Below are 21,402 nucleotides of genomic sequence, written 5' to 3'. Positions count from 1 at the left end.
CAAAAATGTCTACCATGAGATTTCTGCTTTTACAACTTAGAAAAACATTTCTGGATACCAAACCACCAAAAAAAAAAAACCAAAACAAGATACCACCAGTTAGCCTAACTATAACCAAGATGACCATTCGAACTTTTAGAAATTAAATTAGGTTCACAAGAACTTCCTGACATTTCAAGTAAAGAATGTTATGAAATATTTAATAATACTTAAAATAATTTAAAAATGTTGTATATCTCCCCAAATCTCTACAAAATGATCAGTAGGATAAGAATAATAAAGACAAAAGAAAAACATTAGTCAAATTATTGAAAATTGTGCCAAAATTTCCTAATAAAGTAAGCCATGTCACCTGTCAAGACTTAAAATCTCACAGCAAGAACAATTATTTATTTAGCAACTGTGTCTGGTTGAAAATCAATGTGCAATAATCCAAAAACTTATCTGACTTGCTCTCTATTTCAGTGGCAGTATCTAGATCATCTATTCAGAGTCTATGTTCTAAAAGACCAGAAAAAAAGTCATTTTAACCAATTAAAACTTTATCACTCAAATACAGTCAGTTCTGTAAAATACATACAAAGTGGTTCAACTAATCTTCAATTCATCCAAAAGTAAAAATACATTCACCTTCTTCTTTAGGAAATTATTTCATTCATTTCATTTCTCTACCTTTGAGTTTTATTTTCAAATATATCAAAAGTATTACTTCAAAATTAGTCTTTCCTTAAGTAAATTTTGTATAATATTCATAAGAAACAATACCAAACATAATGCATTCTCAAGTTACATGAAGATTCTACTAATGACTTTAAATAAAATTTAAAAACATAGCATCAAACCCATGAGAACAATAAAAACGCACTATTTATTTTAAATAACTTGCTATTAAACTGAAAAGACATAGAATCTTTTACATCCAGAAACAAATGATCATAATGAAACAAAGGCCAAACATCTCTCTCATATTTATATACGTATAGAATCATAACCCAGCAATATCATGTAATAAATGAATACACACCTTACTTTAGTATATGCCAAGGTAGACACACAAAAACAAGAAAAAAAATTTGAAATCAGAGTATAAAGGGACTCTGCTTTTTCAAACAATGCAGCACTGAAAGCCAGGTCAGCATCCTTGGGCATTACTAGGAAACTTTAGCACATCTGATATTTCCATCATCTTCAGAATTCCTCTGAACAATCAGAAAATTTCCCAGTCCCCCTACCTCACCTGTCCACAGAACTCCTTTTGCTTTCCTCCCTCTACTGTGTTAACAATGCTATTGCGGTTATCTAGGCTTTAAATGTTCAGAGATACAACCCCCTCTATATATTAATTCAGTTCATTTTCTCACAGACACTGACTCAGCCGTGGGTTGTGCAGCACTGACGTTTCTAACCAAACAGCATCGTGTGAGCTATGATCATCCCATTTCTCCATTTCTGTGCAGTGATTGGACATTGTAATTGATAGACAGGCTGAAGAAAACTCATGAGATGAGGGCTTAGTGATATGTAGATATGTTGCCAAATGCCATCTGTAAAGCTAATTCTAGCTCTGCCAGCCTGCCAGGTTTTAGAAAACTAGGATGCAGCTAACTTTCTTTTTTCCTTTCAATATTTTATTGTGTACCCATTCTGAGCAGTAAGGCTTCTCTTTAAAACAAAAAAGAAAGTATTATCTGTGCTTTAAGAACCCACTAAAGAACTACTCTTTAAAGCAACCAAACTTTTCCATTTCTAAACTGCTGCTGGGGCTAAGGAGTGACTTTAAAAGGAAATGAGAAAGCTCAATCTTCAATGCAGCCTCAGAAGAGCATGCGTACTTCCATGTGGGCATGAATCTTGCAGCAAAGCCTGATACTGAATGTATGATGCATTTATCTTTAGTAACTTGAGCAGACTGCAGATCTGAGTTTTAAATAGTTGTTTTCGACCCAATTCAAATATGCGAGAGCTTTTAGCATATTGTCACTCCAGGCATTTTAACGTTAGTTATACAGAAAGGTGCTCTTTCCTTCTCTTTAAGTAGCAAAAACTCCTCTAATTTGTAAGTTAAAGAACTGTTTCAATTAAAGCCAAATACACTTCAACTGAAATGATTTTTAACATCTCAGCAAGCTACCAAACTCAATATAGATATCAACTATACAACTACTACTCAGAAAGAAACAGAAGACCGTTTTTTTTCAACTATCGAATTCATTTATAAGCACTTGCAGAGGAATCATAGGCACCCTGAATTTCATCCACAGCCAGATTAGCTTTCATCTTGTCTTTTACATCAGTGTTATACCTATCAAATCGACATTCAAAGAAAGTCCAGAAAAGAAAGTACCTTAAAGTTGTATTAGACAGAAGAAAAACCATAAGGCAATGCCCACCAAAACCTCAAGCCTCAATGGTAAGCCCACATATATAGTAATTATTACTGTTACTTTAATAATTCAAGAATTTTTACCCTTGCCAGTACGTAGAGGGGAAAAAAATCAAAGGAAAAAGATTTTAAAAAGCAGGCTATACCAATATGTGAATAGAACAAACAAAATACAAATTTAAACAACTTTTTAAAATAACCACAAAAATTGAATAAAGTATGCTTATTTCTTTACTGCTAAGGTCTGAATGTTTGTGTTCCCCCTAAATTCATATGTTGATATGTATTCCCCAAAGTAATAGTATTTGGAGATGAGGAGGTGATTAGCTCATGAGGGCCTGCCCTCATGAATGGGACTAATGCCTTTGTAAAAGGAGAGATCCTGAGCCCCTTCTATCATGTGAGGACACAACAAAAAGAGAGTTGTTTGAACCAGGAAGCAAGCCCTTACCAGATACTAAATGGGCCAGAACCCTGATCTTAGACTCCCCAGCCTCCAGAACCCTGTAAAATAAATTTCTGTTGTTTATAAGCCACCCAGTCTATGTTATTCTGTTATAGCAGCATGAACTGACTGAGGCATTTACTTTTTGTAAATTTAAATCTGCAATTCTGTATGAGGTGGCAATGTACACACTTGTATTTCTCAGTCTCTGTGTCCAGAGATGATCATATGACATGTAGTTCTAGCCAACGATTTATTAGCAGATGCATGCTGGAAATGTCTGAGAAATTTAATTTCCTGATATGAATGAAAACTTTTCCACTGTCCCCTTCTCTCTTCCTCCTCCTCCTTGTGTGGAAAGTGGACATGATAGCTAAAACTACCGTAAGCCATTTTGTGATAATCAGGAAAAGCCAAGAATATCAAAGATTTATTACCCTAATACCTTAAGCCATTAAATCTATACCAGGCATTTTTATGCATAAGAAAAATAAAACCCTAACTTATGCCAGTGTTTAGCTTGGCTTTCTTTTACTCAAATATCTTTAATAAAATATACAAGAATCAAGAAAAAAGAAAGGGTGAGAGTAGGTAGAAGCATAGATAAAATAAAATAGGCCATGAGTTGATAACTTGAAGCTGGGGTATGGGTACATAGGAGTTCATTATATCTGTTCTCTCTACTACATATGTATTTAAAATGTACCACAATAAGTTATTCAAAATTTTAAAAACAAAAAGAATGAGAAACTTGTTTATAAATCCTAGCTCTGCCATTTACAAATTGGTTGGCCTTGGGCAAGTTTATTCACCTCATTTTTTTCATCTGTTAAATAGGGACAGTAATACTATTTACAGAGCTCCACCTTCAGACCTAGTCAAGGTAATCTCCAGAAAGTCCCTGGCAGGAATGCCTGCCATCTACCTAATCATCCAAGGATTAGTTCAAGTCTCATTTTCACCTGCTCAAGCTGATGCTGATTTCTTCTTTGAACTCTTATTATACTACAACTCATTACCACAGTTTAGGGTCCTTTTGTCCTCTAATTGTTCCATACATGGATATTAAAGCATTCCATGATGGTACCCTGACAAACTTCTGAATCTCTCCTAAACTGAGCACACATTCTCAACAATACTTGCTGATTGTTTAGTTTTTAATACCTCTCAATTAATTTACTATCAATTCAAAAACTACCATTTAAAAAAAGTCAAATTGTATATATTCTTAAAGTATCCTATATTATACACTCATAAATACACAGGAGTAAGAGGTCTCTAAAAGTAAGCTGTTTTATTTACAATTGCCAAGACATGGCAACAACCTAAGTGTCAGATGAATGGATAAAGAAATACACACACAAGTGGAATACTATTCAGCCATAAAAAAGAACAAAATTCTGCCATTTGTAGCAACATGGATGAACTTGGAAGCCATTATGCTAAGTGAAATAAGTCAGAAAGATAAATACTGTATTATATTGCTTATATATGGAATCTAAAAAATTCAACAAACTAGTGAGTATAACATAAAAGAAGCAGACTCACACATATAGAGAACAAACTAATGGTTACCAGCGTGGGGTTTGAGGGAGGGGAAATAAAGGGATGAGGAGTGGGAGGTACAAACTATTAAGATAGGCTCAAAGATGTATTATTCAACACAGGGAATATAGTCAATAGTTTGTAATAACTATAAATGTAACCATTAAAATTGAATAAAAATAAACTTTTTAAAAAACTAAAAAATTGAAAGCAAAAATTTAAATAAATCAATAAATACATCATAAAGTAAGTAAGTAAGCTGTTTTCTCTTGGGCAGATCTTCAATGAATGAGACTAAAATAAGCACAAAGTATTTCATGGTCTTTCCACTTTAAAAAAGTCAATGTACTGATACTTATTTACTATTTCTCTTTCACATTTTTCACTTAAACAACCCACACTGCTGCAGTCTATCTAAAAGTCCACCAAAAAGTTACTGATGTTATACATATCAAGAGCTATGATATCTGTTACTGAAATAAAACAACAGCAATGAAAAAGTACTGCTAGTTTTTATAAATTTTTCCTGTTACATGCACACAACTTTATAAAACCTTATTTTCACCTTGTCACTACTTCATATACAATGCAGTCTCATATATCAGTAGAAAAATATTAAGAACTAGCAAGGATAATATACAATTCATCTAAAAAATTGTATATAACATAGCAGATATAAATATAGCCCCACATGTAATGAAATAAAACCAACATCTCTTTAATCTCAAAGACAAAATAATTATCCATGTAAACAGGACAGAGAAAAAGAACTAGAGCGCCAATTGAAAGACATGGACACACACAGCAAAGAACAAATAAACCATAAAACACTCATACCACTGGTGTGTACTTACAAATTAATAAAGTCAACTTAATGTCTTCATTTTAGACCTTACCAATTAAAAGTCCACAATAAAGGGAGCCATCTTGTCAGGAGACTTAAGTAGTACCAGTCACTCATATTTTCTAGCTTAGAGTTTAAAAGTAAATATTCATAAAGCACAACTCTCTGAAAAAATGCTTACATACCTGTATTATGTGAGGTTTATGACCTGCCAATTAATACCTTAAACTATCAGATCATAAAGTGTTCTAAGCGAGATGTTCCTTATTTAGTCACACAGCACAAAATTAAAGCTTTAAAAATACATAAATGAGCTGAAACTTTCGAAATGAATTTCATTTAATGAATCAAACTTTAAATGAACAAGTTAAGTCACTACAGAAAGACTGATTTTACCATTAGCTCAGATGATAATACAATATAAATTCACATAGTTAAAAATGTATAAAGGCAAAGACTGACGTAAGTATATAAATTATCACACACAATGTATTTATAGCACAAAGTAGATTTCCATTAGAGGGTTTTAAATACAAAGTATTAACCTGTCTTGCTAGAATTCCCAATTAAATTAACCATAGCATTTATTCATGGGGTCAACTAAGGATTTTAACATGACTTAGAAACAAACAAAAATTCAAATACAAATATAATTAAAAGGAAAAAATTACAAATACAAATACGATTAGAAGGAAAAACGTTCCTCTAAAAGCTACTTAAGGAGAAATGTAAACATCCATATTTTGTATACCAGCCCCCATCCTCTGACAGGACTTGCCACAACCAAATGCAGTTTGGTTCGTCATAAAAACCAATTTTATCAGAGCTTTGATATATGAAATACATATTTGCTACCTACCTTGAATGTTTATAAAGTTTACGAGGTCTACTATGCAATTTCCGATCCCAATTCTCTGGATCACTGGAGTTACTGTCATAAGGATGAGGCCGTCCTGCCATCCCACTTCAAGCTTCCTCACACTACTGCTCTGAAAGCACACATGTAGCACCCATAACCTACATAAAAGAGTAGTGTTGACCTTTAAATCTATTCCATGCAGAATAAATAGTCACAAAATTTTACATACTTTCTAATATTATTGTGACATTTTTTAAGAGTTAAACAGGATTACAAAACACCAGACATACAAAATGCCACAAATCAGATTAAAATAAACACTAGATTTTTTTAGATATTTTTCACTTGGTTCTCCTATTAAAGTTGTTACTCCTATACAGTATTTTAATAATGTGCTATTTGTATTTAGTAAACATACTTAACTACCATCTGGGTACCTCATGTTTCCAAACATTAATATAGAATCAAAAGAGACAGAAAGAATTCCACAGAATGATTCTTTCAGACATTTCATTTAGAATACAATTCTTAATTACTATAAGTTTAATATGCTTAATAAAGCATCTAGTAAGACCAGCTAACAATGTTATTTCTTTAACCAAGTAAAAGATCCTGAATATAAATTTAATATTTGTTCAAAACTACAAGTATGTAAACATTCTGATGTTTTCTTACAGTGCAGTTATCACAATAACATTTTATCAATATGATTCATATACTTTATGCCTTTTCATATGTAAGGCTTATGACTTATTTTTATAACGGTCATCTGAAATTATAAGAAAACTCAATAAACAGCTTTACAGAATACCTGAACTAAGCACTTAAAAGTATTTTCACAATACAATTTAATCATTACAATCAATTTATAAGGTGGGTATTGTAATTACCATACACAGAATACAAAACAGAAGTTTAGTAACTTTGCCAAAGGTCACAATGCTAGTAAACATCAGGATTATAAAGAACAATGAGAACTTATATATTCTTTATATAGAATAAAGTCCTGATCTTGAAAAATGCTCAGAATGGAGTATTTTGTTTGAAAACAGTATGTCAGATTTGAATTCTAGAGATTGCAAACACCGGAAAAAAAAAAAAAGGGTTAAACAATTTGAACAAAGTTATATAAACTGAACTAGAACTCAGGTTTCCTGACACCCACTCCTGTATGCTTTCTGTATACTTTTCCAAGCTGGATTTGATAGAGGAAAGTGAGGGGGGAATTGTGCATGGAAATCTAAGGGATGAGAGGTAACAGGATGGATGCTCACATTCTCCACCGAAGACAAAAGTCAAAGGGAATCCAGAATTAGGAAAATATTGTACCTCACTGAATTGCACAGGTATTCCAGTACAACTTCACCAAAAAATGTCAAGGGTATAAACTCTTTAAAATTATGAGTCTATCTCAGAGCTCATTAGAATAAACACTCATTTTAGAGATTATTTTGCTATTTTATAATTTTCCCCTCATAGTTACTTTGTAACTTCTTTCCAAAACAATTGAAAATCTCATAGTGAGAATTTTAATATAATACATATGTAAATAAGGAGGTAGTTAGATCAATGAGTGAAATAAAAGTAATAAAAGGAGAAGAACTGTACAATGGCTAATTCAAATTTCTTAGCAAATGCCACAGTTTATTTGCTGAATGCTTCTGGAAAAGGAAACCCTTCCTTAAGGATTGCTGAATGATTAAAAATCAGTCAGATATCAGATGAACATAAAAACTTGTCGTAAAACTATCTTGAAAACAAAAATCTCATTTGAGTTTTTAATTATAAAAATAAAAATATACTTACTGAAGAGGATACTTTAAAATTTCAATTTGATATTATAGCTAGTTTTTTGTGCTGAAAAGATGAAGCAGAAGGGTGAAACAGAACAAATCAGAGAGACAGGATAAAGTCAGATAGGAAAAAATGGTCACAGACCAAGAGACACACAAAAGGTAAAAAAGAATAGTACAGAAAACTGATAAGAAGGGAAAAGAAAGATGCAGAGAGGCTTATTTAGCAGGTTCTGTAGAACGAGATGTAGAGCATTTTCTCCTTACTGGATAGGTCTATTAAGTAAGCTATTTCAGCCATTAACATTTCTTTAAAAGGGCACTTATCTGGTAACTCTTAACTATAAGGCACACTCTGGAAGCCTAGAGATGTCCAATGAGGAAAGAATGATCCTAAGCCATGGCGAACAGTGATTTAAAAAAAATGTGGACTGAAAAAATCCACAAGGAATGAATAAGGTAAACTCTGATTCATATTTTCCACAATTTTACAGTTGGTGGCAATATCTAGAAGCAGGGAAACAGCATTATGTACTCCTAATCAACCTTACTGAAATTAACAACATGTATTTTACAGTCAGCCACAAGAAAATACAGAACTTTCTGATGAAGGCTATCAGAAAAGTCAAATGTTCTGGTGAAGGCTATCTAAAAAGAATTGGAAAGCCATATTTACGTCTTGTTTGTCAGTAAAACTTAGATAGCATTTGAAGGATTTCACCCCACTCCTCACTCCTCACTCACTTGTAAGGTTACAAACACACTAAAAACAAGTGAAATTCAAGTTGAGATATTTGGAAAAAAATATGCCTGTGGTTGTCTACACATGTTAGTTTATTTTTTAATGTTATCAACAATCTATAGATATAACTACCAATAGATAAAAGGCAAATGACATATTATACACTATTTTGAAATGTCTAATGATCTTTTATATTTTAACCAATCTAGAGTGCCACACTCAGTGACATTAGATTTACATTACATGTCTTATTTCATTCGTTCATTCATATGCTTACTGAACACCTAATACAATATGCTAAGAAATTTACAGATGCCAAAGCAAGTCAGATATCGTTCCTGTGCTCGAAAAACTCACCCTAGTAAGGGAAAAAAAAAAAGATTCTGCTAACAGCTCTATACCACTCACTCCTGTATCTCTTATCTGGATAGTACTGCACCATAACCCCACCCTTCATCCCCATTAAATCTTGGGTGTCCTTGAGGATTCCATCTTTATCTGCCAGGTCAGGCAGATAGCAGTCAAAGAAACGAGGATCAAACCCTTAGAACATCAGGTTTTAAATACTACATGCACTGTTTTCATTATCTCTATCTGAATTCTTCAATAGGCACCCCATATTCAACACAGCCAGACTCTATCTTGGCCTCTCACATCAACTAGTGTCAACTCTATTCACTGAATCAAAAATCTTGAAGTTATCCTTGACTTTTCACTTCCTAACATCAAGTCTACTTCAGATGTTTCCTTTGACTCCTCTCCCCGATCAATCATAATGCTGCTGCCTTCATTTAAATCCTTAACATCTATCAATAAGCTTCTTGGTTGACCTCTTTACCACCATTCAATTCCATATTTGCTTTGCTGCAATCAGAATTAGCTTTCTAAGAACTTTTAATGGCTCTTCATTTCCTGATCTAAATTCTGTACCATAAAAAGTTCTTCAAAATCTGACACTTGGAAACCCAATGTCTACCTCATATTAGGTAAACTAAAAATCTTGTTTGGATCTTGTAATCATCAAAAAATAATTACTGGACTACTGGAAACAGAGCTCTTAGAAAATATGTAACAGTTTCATTACTATTTTTAGGCATGACATAAATAATGTAAATTCTAAATAATCTAGAAATAATCTGTACAGAGGCTGGAATAACTAGACCTATTGGCTAGAGGCATGCATTCAGGAAACTGCCAAAAATCAATCAGGAAAAAGTGATTCAATTACTTCTCCTCTTGGATATTCCTACCTTAAAAAAGCGGGGCAGGGGTGGGGGTAGAATCTTCAACACTACAGTATCATAAGTAAATATTCCCTGGGACACTATTTCCAGGTAGTATTAATTAAAGGCACAGATCCATAGAAGAGTTTAAAAAAAAATACTACAATAGTATATGGAGACAATTTTGTCCTTACTATGTATCAGTATGCTAGGGTATTTCTCCTGTCTAAAGCTCAAAACGATCCAATACTGTTATCCTGTTTCACAGATGAGGAAATCTTAGGGCTAAGATGAGAATCCCAGTCTAACTGAAAGCCCATGCTCTTTCCAATGTAACAAGCAAGGTACACAGAAATTCATATATTTGCTCCTTATTGCCAACAGATGTCTCTTTTAAACCTCTGCCAACTTGTGGCTTTGTCCATCCTATTGAGATGACTCTCTCAATAGTGTCATTAGAGAAGAGCTTTTCCATTAAAATGAAATTGTTTTTATCTTTCAAACATTGCAAACTTTGTAATTCAAGTGTGACGGTTCCTGGAGAGAAAGGTAAGAGTGGGAAAGCAGTGAAAAGAACAGAATCACATAATGATATCAAGGTCAGGAACCTACCATTGCCTTCAGCGGCTTAGGAAACCAAACAGCCAGAGAAGTGGATGGTAGAAACTGGCCAAGAGGTAGTCAAGAAGGCACCTTAGCTAGCAAAGTGTTCTAAGGTAACCTTTCCTATGTGGAAAAGACCAAAAAAGAGACAGCCCCACAGACCAAATGAATCACTTGAGACTGGCAGACAAAAGAGTGAACACCTGAATGTTAACACATTCAGCAAGGTCTAGATGGAGGAAAAATTTCTGAAGGTCCAGAAACTTAAGGGATCATTTGATGAGCCTCCTTCCTTCTAAGCATAAAAGAGAGACTGTACCACCTTAAAAGGCACAAAATACACTATACATATATGGTATAAATATAACCACAATGAAAGCTTTGAAAAAATTCTACTAAGTTTTTAATAGTTTACTCATGATTGCTAGCTAACCCATTCTAAGTGTAAGATAAATCCTTAAATTGATAAGGAACTGAACAATAATTTTTAGCTACATCAAGAACTGGAGAAGCTGGAGGGACTGAATATTACCACAGACAATTGTGAAAGAAAAAGAACAGGTGGAAGCAATCTCTAAAAGAGATAAGAAGGAATCTCCTGCAAAAATAGTTGAGTGAATTGATCATGGGAGTCTCCTGCAGATAATACTTATTTAAATCTGGACAAAATTTTTAAAAATTGTTTTCAAGCACTGTTTTGGAAAATGCCCCTGAAACATACAGTTAGTGAAAGAAGAGCTTACTGTTGAAAAACCACAACTGGAAGGAAACAAAACCGCGAGATCATTTTAAAGTTTTTATGTTGAGAGCCCTTCCCATCTCCTACAAATATGGTGAAGGAAACCAGGCAGCCATACAGCTCAAAGAAGTAGAGAAAATAGTTCAGGGCTAGAAGTGCAGCTGGAAATTTAAGGCAGACACACTGGGAATGAAAGAACCATAAAGAGGTGAGACCCAATATCTGAGCATAAATTCTGCTCAGTTAAATTACAGATGCACAAGGGAGACCCCAGGTAGCCTCTACAGTAGAGTACAGATGAACTGAAAGCTGCATGGCATAAGATGTAAGTTTGAAACTTTGAGTGTATTCCCCAACAGTATACAGCCTAAGCAGCAGAAAGCTGAAGCCCTTACTAGCTTGGGGTGTCAGGGGACAGAGACCACCACTGGCCAACAAAATAGATATTAGGAGGGAATTTCCAGAAGTAGAGAAACCACCAGGCAAGTGAGCCCCAAAATCTGAGTGTAATCTCTGCCCAAATTTTTGGCTGACCACCAAATTACACAGGTGCTGAAGAACCCTCCATACCCTACTCCCCAGGAGATCAAGTTAAAAACAAGTAGCTAGAAAAAAAGTACTCAGTACAGATATTAGCTGCTTCAAAATGTGTAGGAAACAGAAGTCTGTAGTTTGAGTCCAGGTAAGTTAATGGTCCACCAGAACAAAAAAAACTGACAATCCTCAGAGAAAACCAAAAATTTCAGTCAAAAATTGTGAAATTCAAAGAAACAAGATGGTAAAAAGGAAGTCAACAGAAAATGACTTCAAGTGGGTCCAGATGTAGAATTTGGCAAAGACTTTAAAGCACATACTATAAATATATTTAAACAATTAAAGGAAAGTATATTCAAAGAATAAAATTTAAAAACGGTCTTGATGAGTGGCAGAAAGGGAATCTCAATAAAAAAGTGGAAACAAAACACAAAAATTCAGCTCCAATTAAAAAGAAAAACAAAATAAAAAATTCACTAGATGGACACAACAGCAGTTGGACAAAAAGAAGAAAAAAATTCAAGGAACTTGAAACCAAATCAACAGAAATTACCTAACCCAAAGGACAGAGAGAAAGAAAGACTGAAGAAAAACGAAGAGCTCTGCAGACACAGGTGGAAGAACATCTAATGATACAACGTAAGTAATCGGAGTGACTACTGATACACTCAACAAAATGGAATTCCAAAAGCACTGCAAGTGAAAGAAGCAAGTCTTACAGGTTCCACACCATTTGAATTCATTTCTCTAATATTGTTAGAAGGACAAAAATAGAGAGATATAGAATAGAGCAGCCAGAGGTTAGAGCCAGGGGGAACTACACAGGAATAGCACAAAGTAATGGTGGGGGCGGAGGGGTGATGGAACTATTCTGTATCTGTATTGTGGTGGTGACAGTTACACAACTGTATGCCTTTGTCAAAACTCCTAAGAACTGTATACCAGAAAGAGAATAATATTGCATGTAAATTTAAAAAGAATAGCAGCAGAGATGTTTAATACTTACAAGGATCAAACATATTAGTATGACATAATTAAACCACTTTTTGATCAAAATCCCCAAATCATACTGCCCCCATTGTCATCTCAGGCATACTTAATCAACAGCCATCCTCTCACTACCATAAACGACACACATTAAGTTTTCAATGATGAAAACTAATGAGAACTTTTCTACTTCTGCCACAATAGTGACCAATAAAAAAGGTTTTGGAATCAGATAAAACTAGTTATATGACTTTGTACAAGATTCTTAACCTCTAAGATTTTAATTTCCTTTAATGTGAAATGAACAAAATAATACAATTCTCATTACCTTTATTTAATCTTACTAACAACTGCCAATCAAACTACTATAAAGAATAAATGAGACAGGGCATCTCATATAATAACACAGTTCTGGGCATACTGCTCACTTCCTCTAGAAGACTACCAAATACAAATTTTGCATATTACTTCATTAGTTCAATTCATGACTTTCTTTTTTGCCTTCTGAGACCACAGGAGACAATGAGAATTCCTAGACAGTCACTCAACATTTATTGTGCATCTATAATGTGCTAGATAGTTGGAATAAAATGATGAATGTGTTATTATCCATGCCAAGTTAAAAAAAAAAAAAACAAAATAATCACAACACAGGGGAAAAAAGGAAGAATTTTAGGGGTAGGATTTCTACTCATTTTGAGTTTTCCTAATTTCTCCAGGGTACACCTGACCCTCCCTTGTTCTACTTAACGTAAAAAATTCCTTAAACTTCTACAGGTTCATCAAAGAGCCACATACTTTGGACACAAAAGCTGGTGAGTTTTAGGAGCTAAATCAAAATGTTATACTATATTCCATTTCTTGTAATAACATAATGGAAAAGAATCTGAAAAAAATATATATGTATGTATAGCTGAATTGTTCTGCTGTACACCAGAAATTAACATTGTAAATCAACTACACTTCAATAAAAATAAATTTTTTTTAAAAATTTCTTAAAAGTTATATCATTCCTCTAGTAACTAAGATTCCTATAGTTAACTAAGAGAAATATTTCACTGTTAGCTTAAAAGTAAGTTTTAATCTCTGGAAGTACAGACCAATTAAGCCCAGTTTCTAACCTCTGTGAAAACTCCTTCAGTTACATTTATAAGAATATTCCTGCTGTAGCCAAGAAGCTTAAATTTTCCTTCCTTTTGGACATAGCAGCCTCCATGCCATATAACAAATTACCAGGAGCTCAGGGGCTTATAGTAACACATACTATCTTAGTTTCTGTGGGTCAGGAATCTGGCATAGGTTAGCTGGGTCTTCTACAAGGCTACAATCAAGGTGTCAATCATGATTAGATACTCATTTGGAGGCTCAACTGGGGAAGGATCCACTTCCAAGGTTACTGAGATAGTAAGGATTTCTTTCCTTTGAATGATTGTAACAATTCATCATTCAAAGCCAATGATGTAGAGACAGCAAGTTGGCTAGCAAATTGGAATCTTATGTAACATAATTAAGGAAGTAATATCCCATTATCTTTAAGACATTCTTTTGGTTAGAAGCAAGTCACAAATTCTACTCACACTCAAGGTGACGGGATTATACAATGGCTTGAACACCAGAAGGCAGGGATCATGGGAACTACCTTAGAGTCCATCAAATTGTCCAACACATTCTACCGATATATGACACTAAAAGTTTAAGATTCTGCTCAACCCTTGTTGTAATTATACATATTACTATACTAAAACACACATACACATAAACCACATATGTCTCTTTTCTCTCCTTGACTTCATAGCACTACTTGTCACAGCAAAAACTTAGTACCAATCTAAATGTTTCTCAAAAGTGAATTGGTTAAAACTGCACAATATCATGCAACAAGTAAAAATGAGATAGACAGATACTGACAAAATATTCCAAGATACAATGGTATGCTGAAAAGCAAGGTACAGATATGCATTATGTACTCCAATGTATTTTTTAAATATATATGCACTCATCTGTGTTTCTACATGTTTTTAAAATGTCTACAAATATCACATAAAACTTGTAAACTAGTTGCCTCTGGGGAAAGACCGGAATAAGAGACTTACTTTTCATTGTATCCCTTATACGATCTGAATATACTGCTTTCCTAATATTGTGGAGGAGGGGCTAACATAAAGTATTTGGAAATGGATTTGTTACAGAAATTTTCTTCTTTGTTTAATTTCACTACTTAAGTATAGTTTTGCTTTTGTTTTTGATTGCTTAAATATGGTCAATACATACTATAGGGGAGGAAAAATATCTTTTTCCCCTACCCTTCTAAATTCTCAACTGGGGCCCCTGTAACAAAAGACAGATTAACAAGAGAAGCATACAAATTTATTTAATGTAAGTTTTACATGACATTGGAGCATTCCTAAGGCGATAAAGACCTGAGGAAACAATTATACTTGAGTGTTCTTATGCCAAGTTTGATAAAGAGTGGAAAACCATGGAAAGATACACCAGGACAAAGAGTAGGAACTGAGTTTAGAAAATTGAGGGAAACTTATTAGCATTATCTGTTGTTCAGATGCCTGTGTCCCTTCACCTTTGGAGCTAAAAATGCTTTTTCTCTGGGTACAGGGAAGACACCTCTCATGAGGGTTGTATGATTTGCTACAGAGGCAGGTCAGAAAGTTCCTCCAGCACATGCTGTTGCTTTAATTCCTTCAGCTTAAGGTATTCAATATGCCAAGGTACCATATTTTGGGGTAGAAGCTCTGAACCCCACCATTATGCACTGGTAGGATGTTTCTGCCACATGTCTCTCCTTAAACTGTAAGACTCCTTGAGGGCAAGAACAAAGTATGACTCATTTGTGTTTCCAGAGCTTAGAACAAGTTGTATGTAAGTTTTTACAAAATGTTCTAATTAATAAAATTAAGATAAATGAAATGTTCTTCAGTTTCTTTCAACAAAATCCACTACTAAAGACAAAATACAAATTATGAAGATTTATAGGAAGTTTGCAACCTAGGTGCTTGTCTTAAAAAAGAATAGTATTGTATAGTCATACCCACCAATCATGTGAATCTCACCCTTAAATGAGGAAAAATTGTAACAATTCAATTTCTAATGCCAAAACTTGTTCTTCGGAAACACACAAGAAAGTGGTGTTAAAGGAGGGAAAGCATAACTATTATTCCTGAAAACATTTTTAAAGGTATTACCAAATGACCCCTAATTTTCCCAAAAGATTCCTCAAAGCTGCCTGTCTAAATCTCACAGAAGCATTTTCAACTATAAAGGCTTGTACTTTTCTGATTTGCTGAGTTAAAATAAGGCAAGTAAATAAAGCTGAGAACTTTATTTAGGATATTTTTATAGTAGATTATAGCTGACTAAATTTTATGTAACTAGCTCCATGATATCAAATTCAATTGATTTATGCTTTCATTCAAAACCTATTCATTAGTACTTCACACCTTTTCAGGCATTTTGCTAACTGCTAGGGATACCCTAACAAACAGATTTAACAAAATTGTATGAAATTTCCATTAAAAGTAGGGTACTTTATTTATAGAGTCTCCTTATCAAAACCACCAAAATTGAAGACTTCCAAAGTTGGCTCATAATCAGCCCTTGACATTTTAGAGGTGATCTGGAGATAAAATCTCTAATTGATCTGATCACATTTATAGAATTTCTACTGAAATTCTGCTTACTTCTTGTTCAAAGCATTTAATACTTCAAGAAACTTCAAGAAAATTTGTTTTTTTCTTGAACAGCACAATAAGTGTTTGAAAATCTTTCCCTATCTTAAGCATTTTCTAAATATCTATATTACATGAATAGCATTGTGAAGAACAAGATGCTGTTTATAGTGTCGTTCTTAAATCTCACTAAAAGGCATATATGATTTTTAAAATATTCTTTAAAAATCTCAATGTTTTATTTTCTGCAGTGTATATTCTCCTCTATGACTAAACAGTATTGCCTTCAAAACTGGAAACATCAGCTGAAGCAAATCACCTTGACATAAAATTTAATATAGGTAAATCTCCAATAAGCTGATGAAGTGCCTAAATCAAAGGAGATTACACTCAACTTCTAAGAACCAGCACCCTTTAAACAAAGTCAGATTCAATGTTTTATTTTTTCCTCCATGACTCTTAAAACAAAGTCAGACTTTTAAACAATGCTTTTTTTCTCTGAGAGGATTTTAAGTTAAATATTTTTTATACAACTTTTAATGTGCTGTTGCATTTTGACACATTCATTATTCCATTACCTTCTTCCTTTCAGATTTTTGCTTGTTTTTCTAGAATACTGAATTGAAGGCAGATAAAGTCCTAAGTATGATTCAAGTTCTAGACTGCAATACTGCCCAAAAGAACTCTGTGTGATAATGTCTACACTGTCCAAAAAGTAGATATTAAACACTTGAAATGTACAATTGAAAAAATGAATTCTTAATTTTCCATTTTAATTCACTTAAATTTCAATACACATATGGCTAGTAACTACCATATATGCCAGCTTATCAAGAGGCAGAGTATCAGCACCTTCTCTGCCAAGTTATTTTTTCTCTAAACATTTCATTTTAAGAAATCAAAAATTTGCCTTGAGACAAAATATTGTGCTCACAAAGAAACACTCAAATAAATAATAGCTAATAAATAAACTAGGACTCAGGTATGCATCTCTACAGTCAAATTCAGTGTTTTTTTCTACCATACTATACTCTCTCTCAGATTTAATCCACAACCCATCAAAATGCTATGCCCAAAAAATAAAAAGTGCTAGTGGTTGCATTTCAAATCACGAAGATAGATTGCTAGATGAAAGACAGATTCAAAGTTAGACAGACAGGTTCTAAAATATTAACAGGTTAACTATCTGAGCAAAAGAGCCTTTCCCTCCTCACATATTCTCTCTCCCAAATTCCACATTAAAAAATTCAAACAGAACACGAGTCTGTAAAGAATTAAGAAAATATAAATGAACATTTATCTGACTCAGAATAAATAACGAATATCTAAGCCTCAAAACAGAGAAAAACATCAAGTCAACGACTGTTAAGTAGGAGAAACAGGAATATGCAGTCAGCCACTTCATGCTAACATTCTCAGCAAAAACTAGTGAAAACTTCATCACGAATCAGAATGAGGACTGCAGACCAACTTGCAAGAAGCATTACATTATACTACATAAAAATTCAAACTACAAAAGATAAATGAAAAACTATAAAAATGCATACAATAAAAAATAAAGGATTAAAATCAAATATATAAGGAATATTTATAAATCAATATTTTAAAAATCTGATTATGATGGAAAAATGGGCAAAGTTCATAAACTAGCAATAAAGGACTAGTTGCTAAAAAAGGGGAAAGAGGAAATATTCAACATCAGTAACATAAGAAATTCAACTTAAATCTGAGATTTTCAACCTATCAAATTGTCGAAAGTTTGTTGATTATTTTGTTTTAATGATAACCAGTGATGACTAAAGAATAGAGAAAATGGCTACTCAAGGCTCGTAGGAATACAAATTGTAAAACCTGGAAGGAATCATACATACACTTTGACACAAGAATCCTACTTCAAAATTTTTATCCCAAGAAATATGTTTATCAAAGAATTTACGGTAGAAGGGGAGAAAGAGGAGGGGGAGGAGAAACGGAATGTTAATTCTTAAATCTAGTTATGTATTGGTTATATTATTTAAATTTTCTTTTAATTTCTCAAAATAAAAAAAATTAAGTCATTACATACAGAATGATCTCAATTGTGTATGTGTGTGTACATGTGTGCACGCCCATGTGTTTGTGACTGGAAACAATTATCACTGGATCACGGGATCATGATACCATTTTCTTCTTTGCTATTTGCTAACTGTTTCAAATTGCATGAATGTGCGGCACTTTCATATTTGGAAAGAAATTACTCCAAATAATCTACTTTTGTAAGTAATTTTTCAAAGTACTCATCAAACAATTTCAAAACCAACAAGTATACAAAGCTACTTTTAAAAACTATCATTCACTTGGGAAGCAAAGATGACCAAAGATGTCGTACCACTTTTATTCTAAAATATGACATTTTTCTCCTTTCTTAATACATTTCGGTTCAACTAACTTGAGCAGCTGCACATATATATGTATATGTACGTAAATAATGCACATATATGTCACACCAGTACTATGTATATATTACACATACACAAAAAATGAAAATGAAAAAGCTAAAGCAAAAACAAAATAAGTATTTGCCTTTGAGTCCTCCCACCCACTCTGCTCTTAAACAGCACACAAAAAATCTCAACATGCTCCAAGTCCCAGAGCAGAGGTAGCAGTTTGAAAGGAGGCTCAGTGAGAGCCACTTACTGATCTTAGAGAAACTCCCAGAGAGGCAGAAGGCAAACGGGACTCCACCTGGGGAAGGAAACACTTGCAACAGCCATTTAGGGGCGCTCAATCTACCATGATAACACAGGTGCAGGCAAGTGCCATTCTGGAATCTTCCCTCTAGCCTATTAGCACTAGGGACCCAACACCACCCTCCAATGAGTCAACATCAGCCCTGTGCCAACCAGGCCCTGCAGACAGCAAACCAAGAAGCCTACTCTGCCCTCCAGGAGGCTTGCAGCCACCACCTAAGGCATGGCCTCACAACAAAATGGACAGGGACCAGCCCTGCCTACCAGCACACTCACAGTAGTCAGCCCCATCACAACAAAAAGGCTCATGCAGCCCACATAAGAGCACCCCTAGAGTATACAGCTCTGGGGATCAGAGATGAGTGTGCTGCTGGGCTTCGTGGTAGGGCCTCTCCAATATAAGGCCACTTCTCCAAGATTTAGAAACATAAGCAACCTATCTAATACATTAAAAGAATCACAGATTTGGCCAAATGAGGAGACAGAGGAACATGTTCCAAATGACTGAACCAGACAAAGAACTAAAAAGAGCCTCAGAAAAAGAACTAAACAAAGTGAAGACAAGAAACCTACTCAGTAAAGAGTTCAAGGTAATGATCATAAAGATACTCCACAAACTCTGAAGAATGGATGAACACAGTGAGATATTTAACAAATAGTTTATAAAATACAAAGAAAAACCAATCAGAACTGAAGAATATAATAAGCGAGATTAAAGAAATACACTACAGGACATCAACACTACAGCAGGACACATCAGCAACCTGGAAGACACAGTACTGGAAATCACCAAAGCTGAACAGAAAAAAGTGAATTTTTAAAATACTTTAGAAGATCTCTGGGACAATATCAAGCATACTAACATTATAGAGGTCCCAAAAATGAGAAGAGAAAGAAAGAGGCAGAGAATTTACTTGAAGACATAATAGCTGAAAAATTCCCTAGCCTGGGAAAGTAAATAGACATCCAGGTCCAGGAAGCACAGAAGTCCCAAATAAGATGAACCTAAAGAGGTTCACACAAAGACACATTTTAGTTAAAATGGCAAAAATTAAAGATAAAGAGAGAATCTTAAAAACAGCAAGAGAAAAGCAACTCCCAAAAGACTATCAGCTGACTCTTCAGCAGAAACTACAGGCCAGAAGGGAGTGACACAACATAGGCAAAGAGATAAAAGGAAAAAACCTACAACCAAGAATATTCTACCCAGCAAGATTATCCTTCAGATTTTAAAGAGAAATAGACTTTTACACAGCAGCAAAAGCCAAAAGAGATCAGGAATGCTAAACCAGCTTTACAAGAAATGTTGAAAGAACTTCTTTAAGCAGAAGAGGACACCACTAGAAGTATGAAAATTATGAAAGGAATAATATCACTTATAAAAGCAAACATACAGTAAAAGTAGAAGACCAGCCAATTATAAAACTAGTAGGAAGGCTAAAGACAAAAGTAATGAAATTATCTATATATAAAATAAGTAAATAAGGGATACAAAAACCAAGATTTAAAATATGATGTCAAAAATAATAAACGTGGTTGGGTGTAAAAATGTAGGATGGTTAGAATGCATTCAAAATTAAGAGATCACTCAACTTAAAACAACATATATGGGTGGGAAGGATAAATTGGGAGTTTGAAATTTGCAGACACTAATATATATAAAATAGATAAACAACAAAGTTATACTGTATAGCACAAGGAACCATATACAATATCTTATAGTAATTTATGGTGAAAAAGAATATGAAAATGAATATATGTACATTCCTATATGACTGAAGTATTGTGCTGTACACCCGAAACTGACACATTGTAAACTGATTATACTTCAACAAAAGTAGATACATAAAAAAGCAATGTACACATATAGTTATGTGTATAGTTAGTTATACATGAACACCATGGTAACCACAAGCCAAAAATACATAATAGATATACACACAAAGAGAACGGAATTCAAACATAACACTAAAGACAGACATCAAATTACAAGAGAAGTGAACAAAAGAAAAAGGGGGGGGAGACCCACAAATACAAATACAAAACAATTAACAAAATAGCAGTAAGAACAAACATATCAACAATTATCTTAAATGTAAACAGACTAAATGCTCTACCCAAAAGACACAAGATTGGCTTAATGGATTAAAAAGCAAGACCTATATATATATGTATATATACTGCCCACAAGAGACTCACTTCAGATCTAGAGACACATACAGACTGAAAGTGAGGGGATGGAAAAAGATATTCCACACAAATGGAAATCAAAAGAAAGCTGGAGTAGCAATAC

At 33.8% G+C, this 21,402-nt stretch overlaps 1 protein-coding gene across 4 annotated transcripts in view; it reads right to left on the bottom strand.

Moving 5' to 3' along the window:
• BTBD10 (BTB domain containing 10) overlaps positions 1-21,402 on the bottom strand; it is a 67,331-nt gene that overhangs the window by 36,273 nt on the left and 9,656 nt on the right. For 2 of the 4 annotated variants that reach the window (XM_074372366.1, XM_010964843.3), the window contains exon 2: positions 6,077-6,234. The exons of 1 other annotated variant lie outside the window; for it this stretch is intronic. In XM_074372366.1, the coding sequence (XP_074228467.1) occupies positions 6,077-6,177 (101 nt within the window). In that variant the 5' untranslated portion in view covers positions 6,178-6,234. Of the gene's footprint in view, positions 1-1,024; positions 1,256-6,076; positions 6,235-21,402 lie in introns of those variants that run through there. One more of the 4 variants, XM_010964842.3, reaches the window with a different exon arrangement.

This window comes from Camelus bactrianus, chromosome 10 (genome assembly GCF_048773025.1).
Source record: "Camelus bactrianus isolate YW-2024 breed Bactrian camel chromosome 10, ASM4877302v1, whole genome shotgun sequence".
In the NCBI taxonomy this organism is placed as follows: domain Eukaryota; kingdom Metazoa; phylum Chordata; class Mammalia; order Artiodactyla; family Camelidae; genus Camelus; species Camelus bactrianus.
Note: the sequence above shows the minus strand (reverse complement) of the source record. Positions and strands in the feature narration are given on the sequence as shown.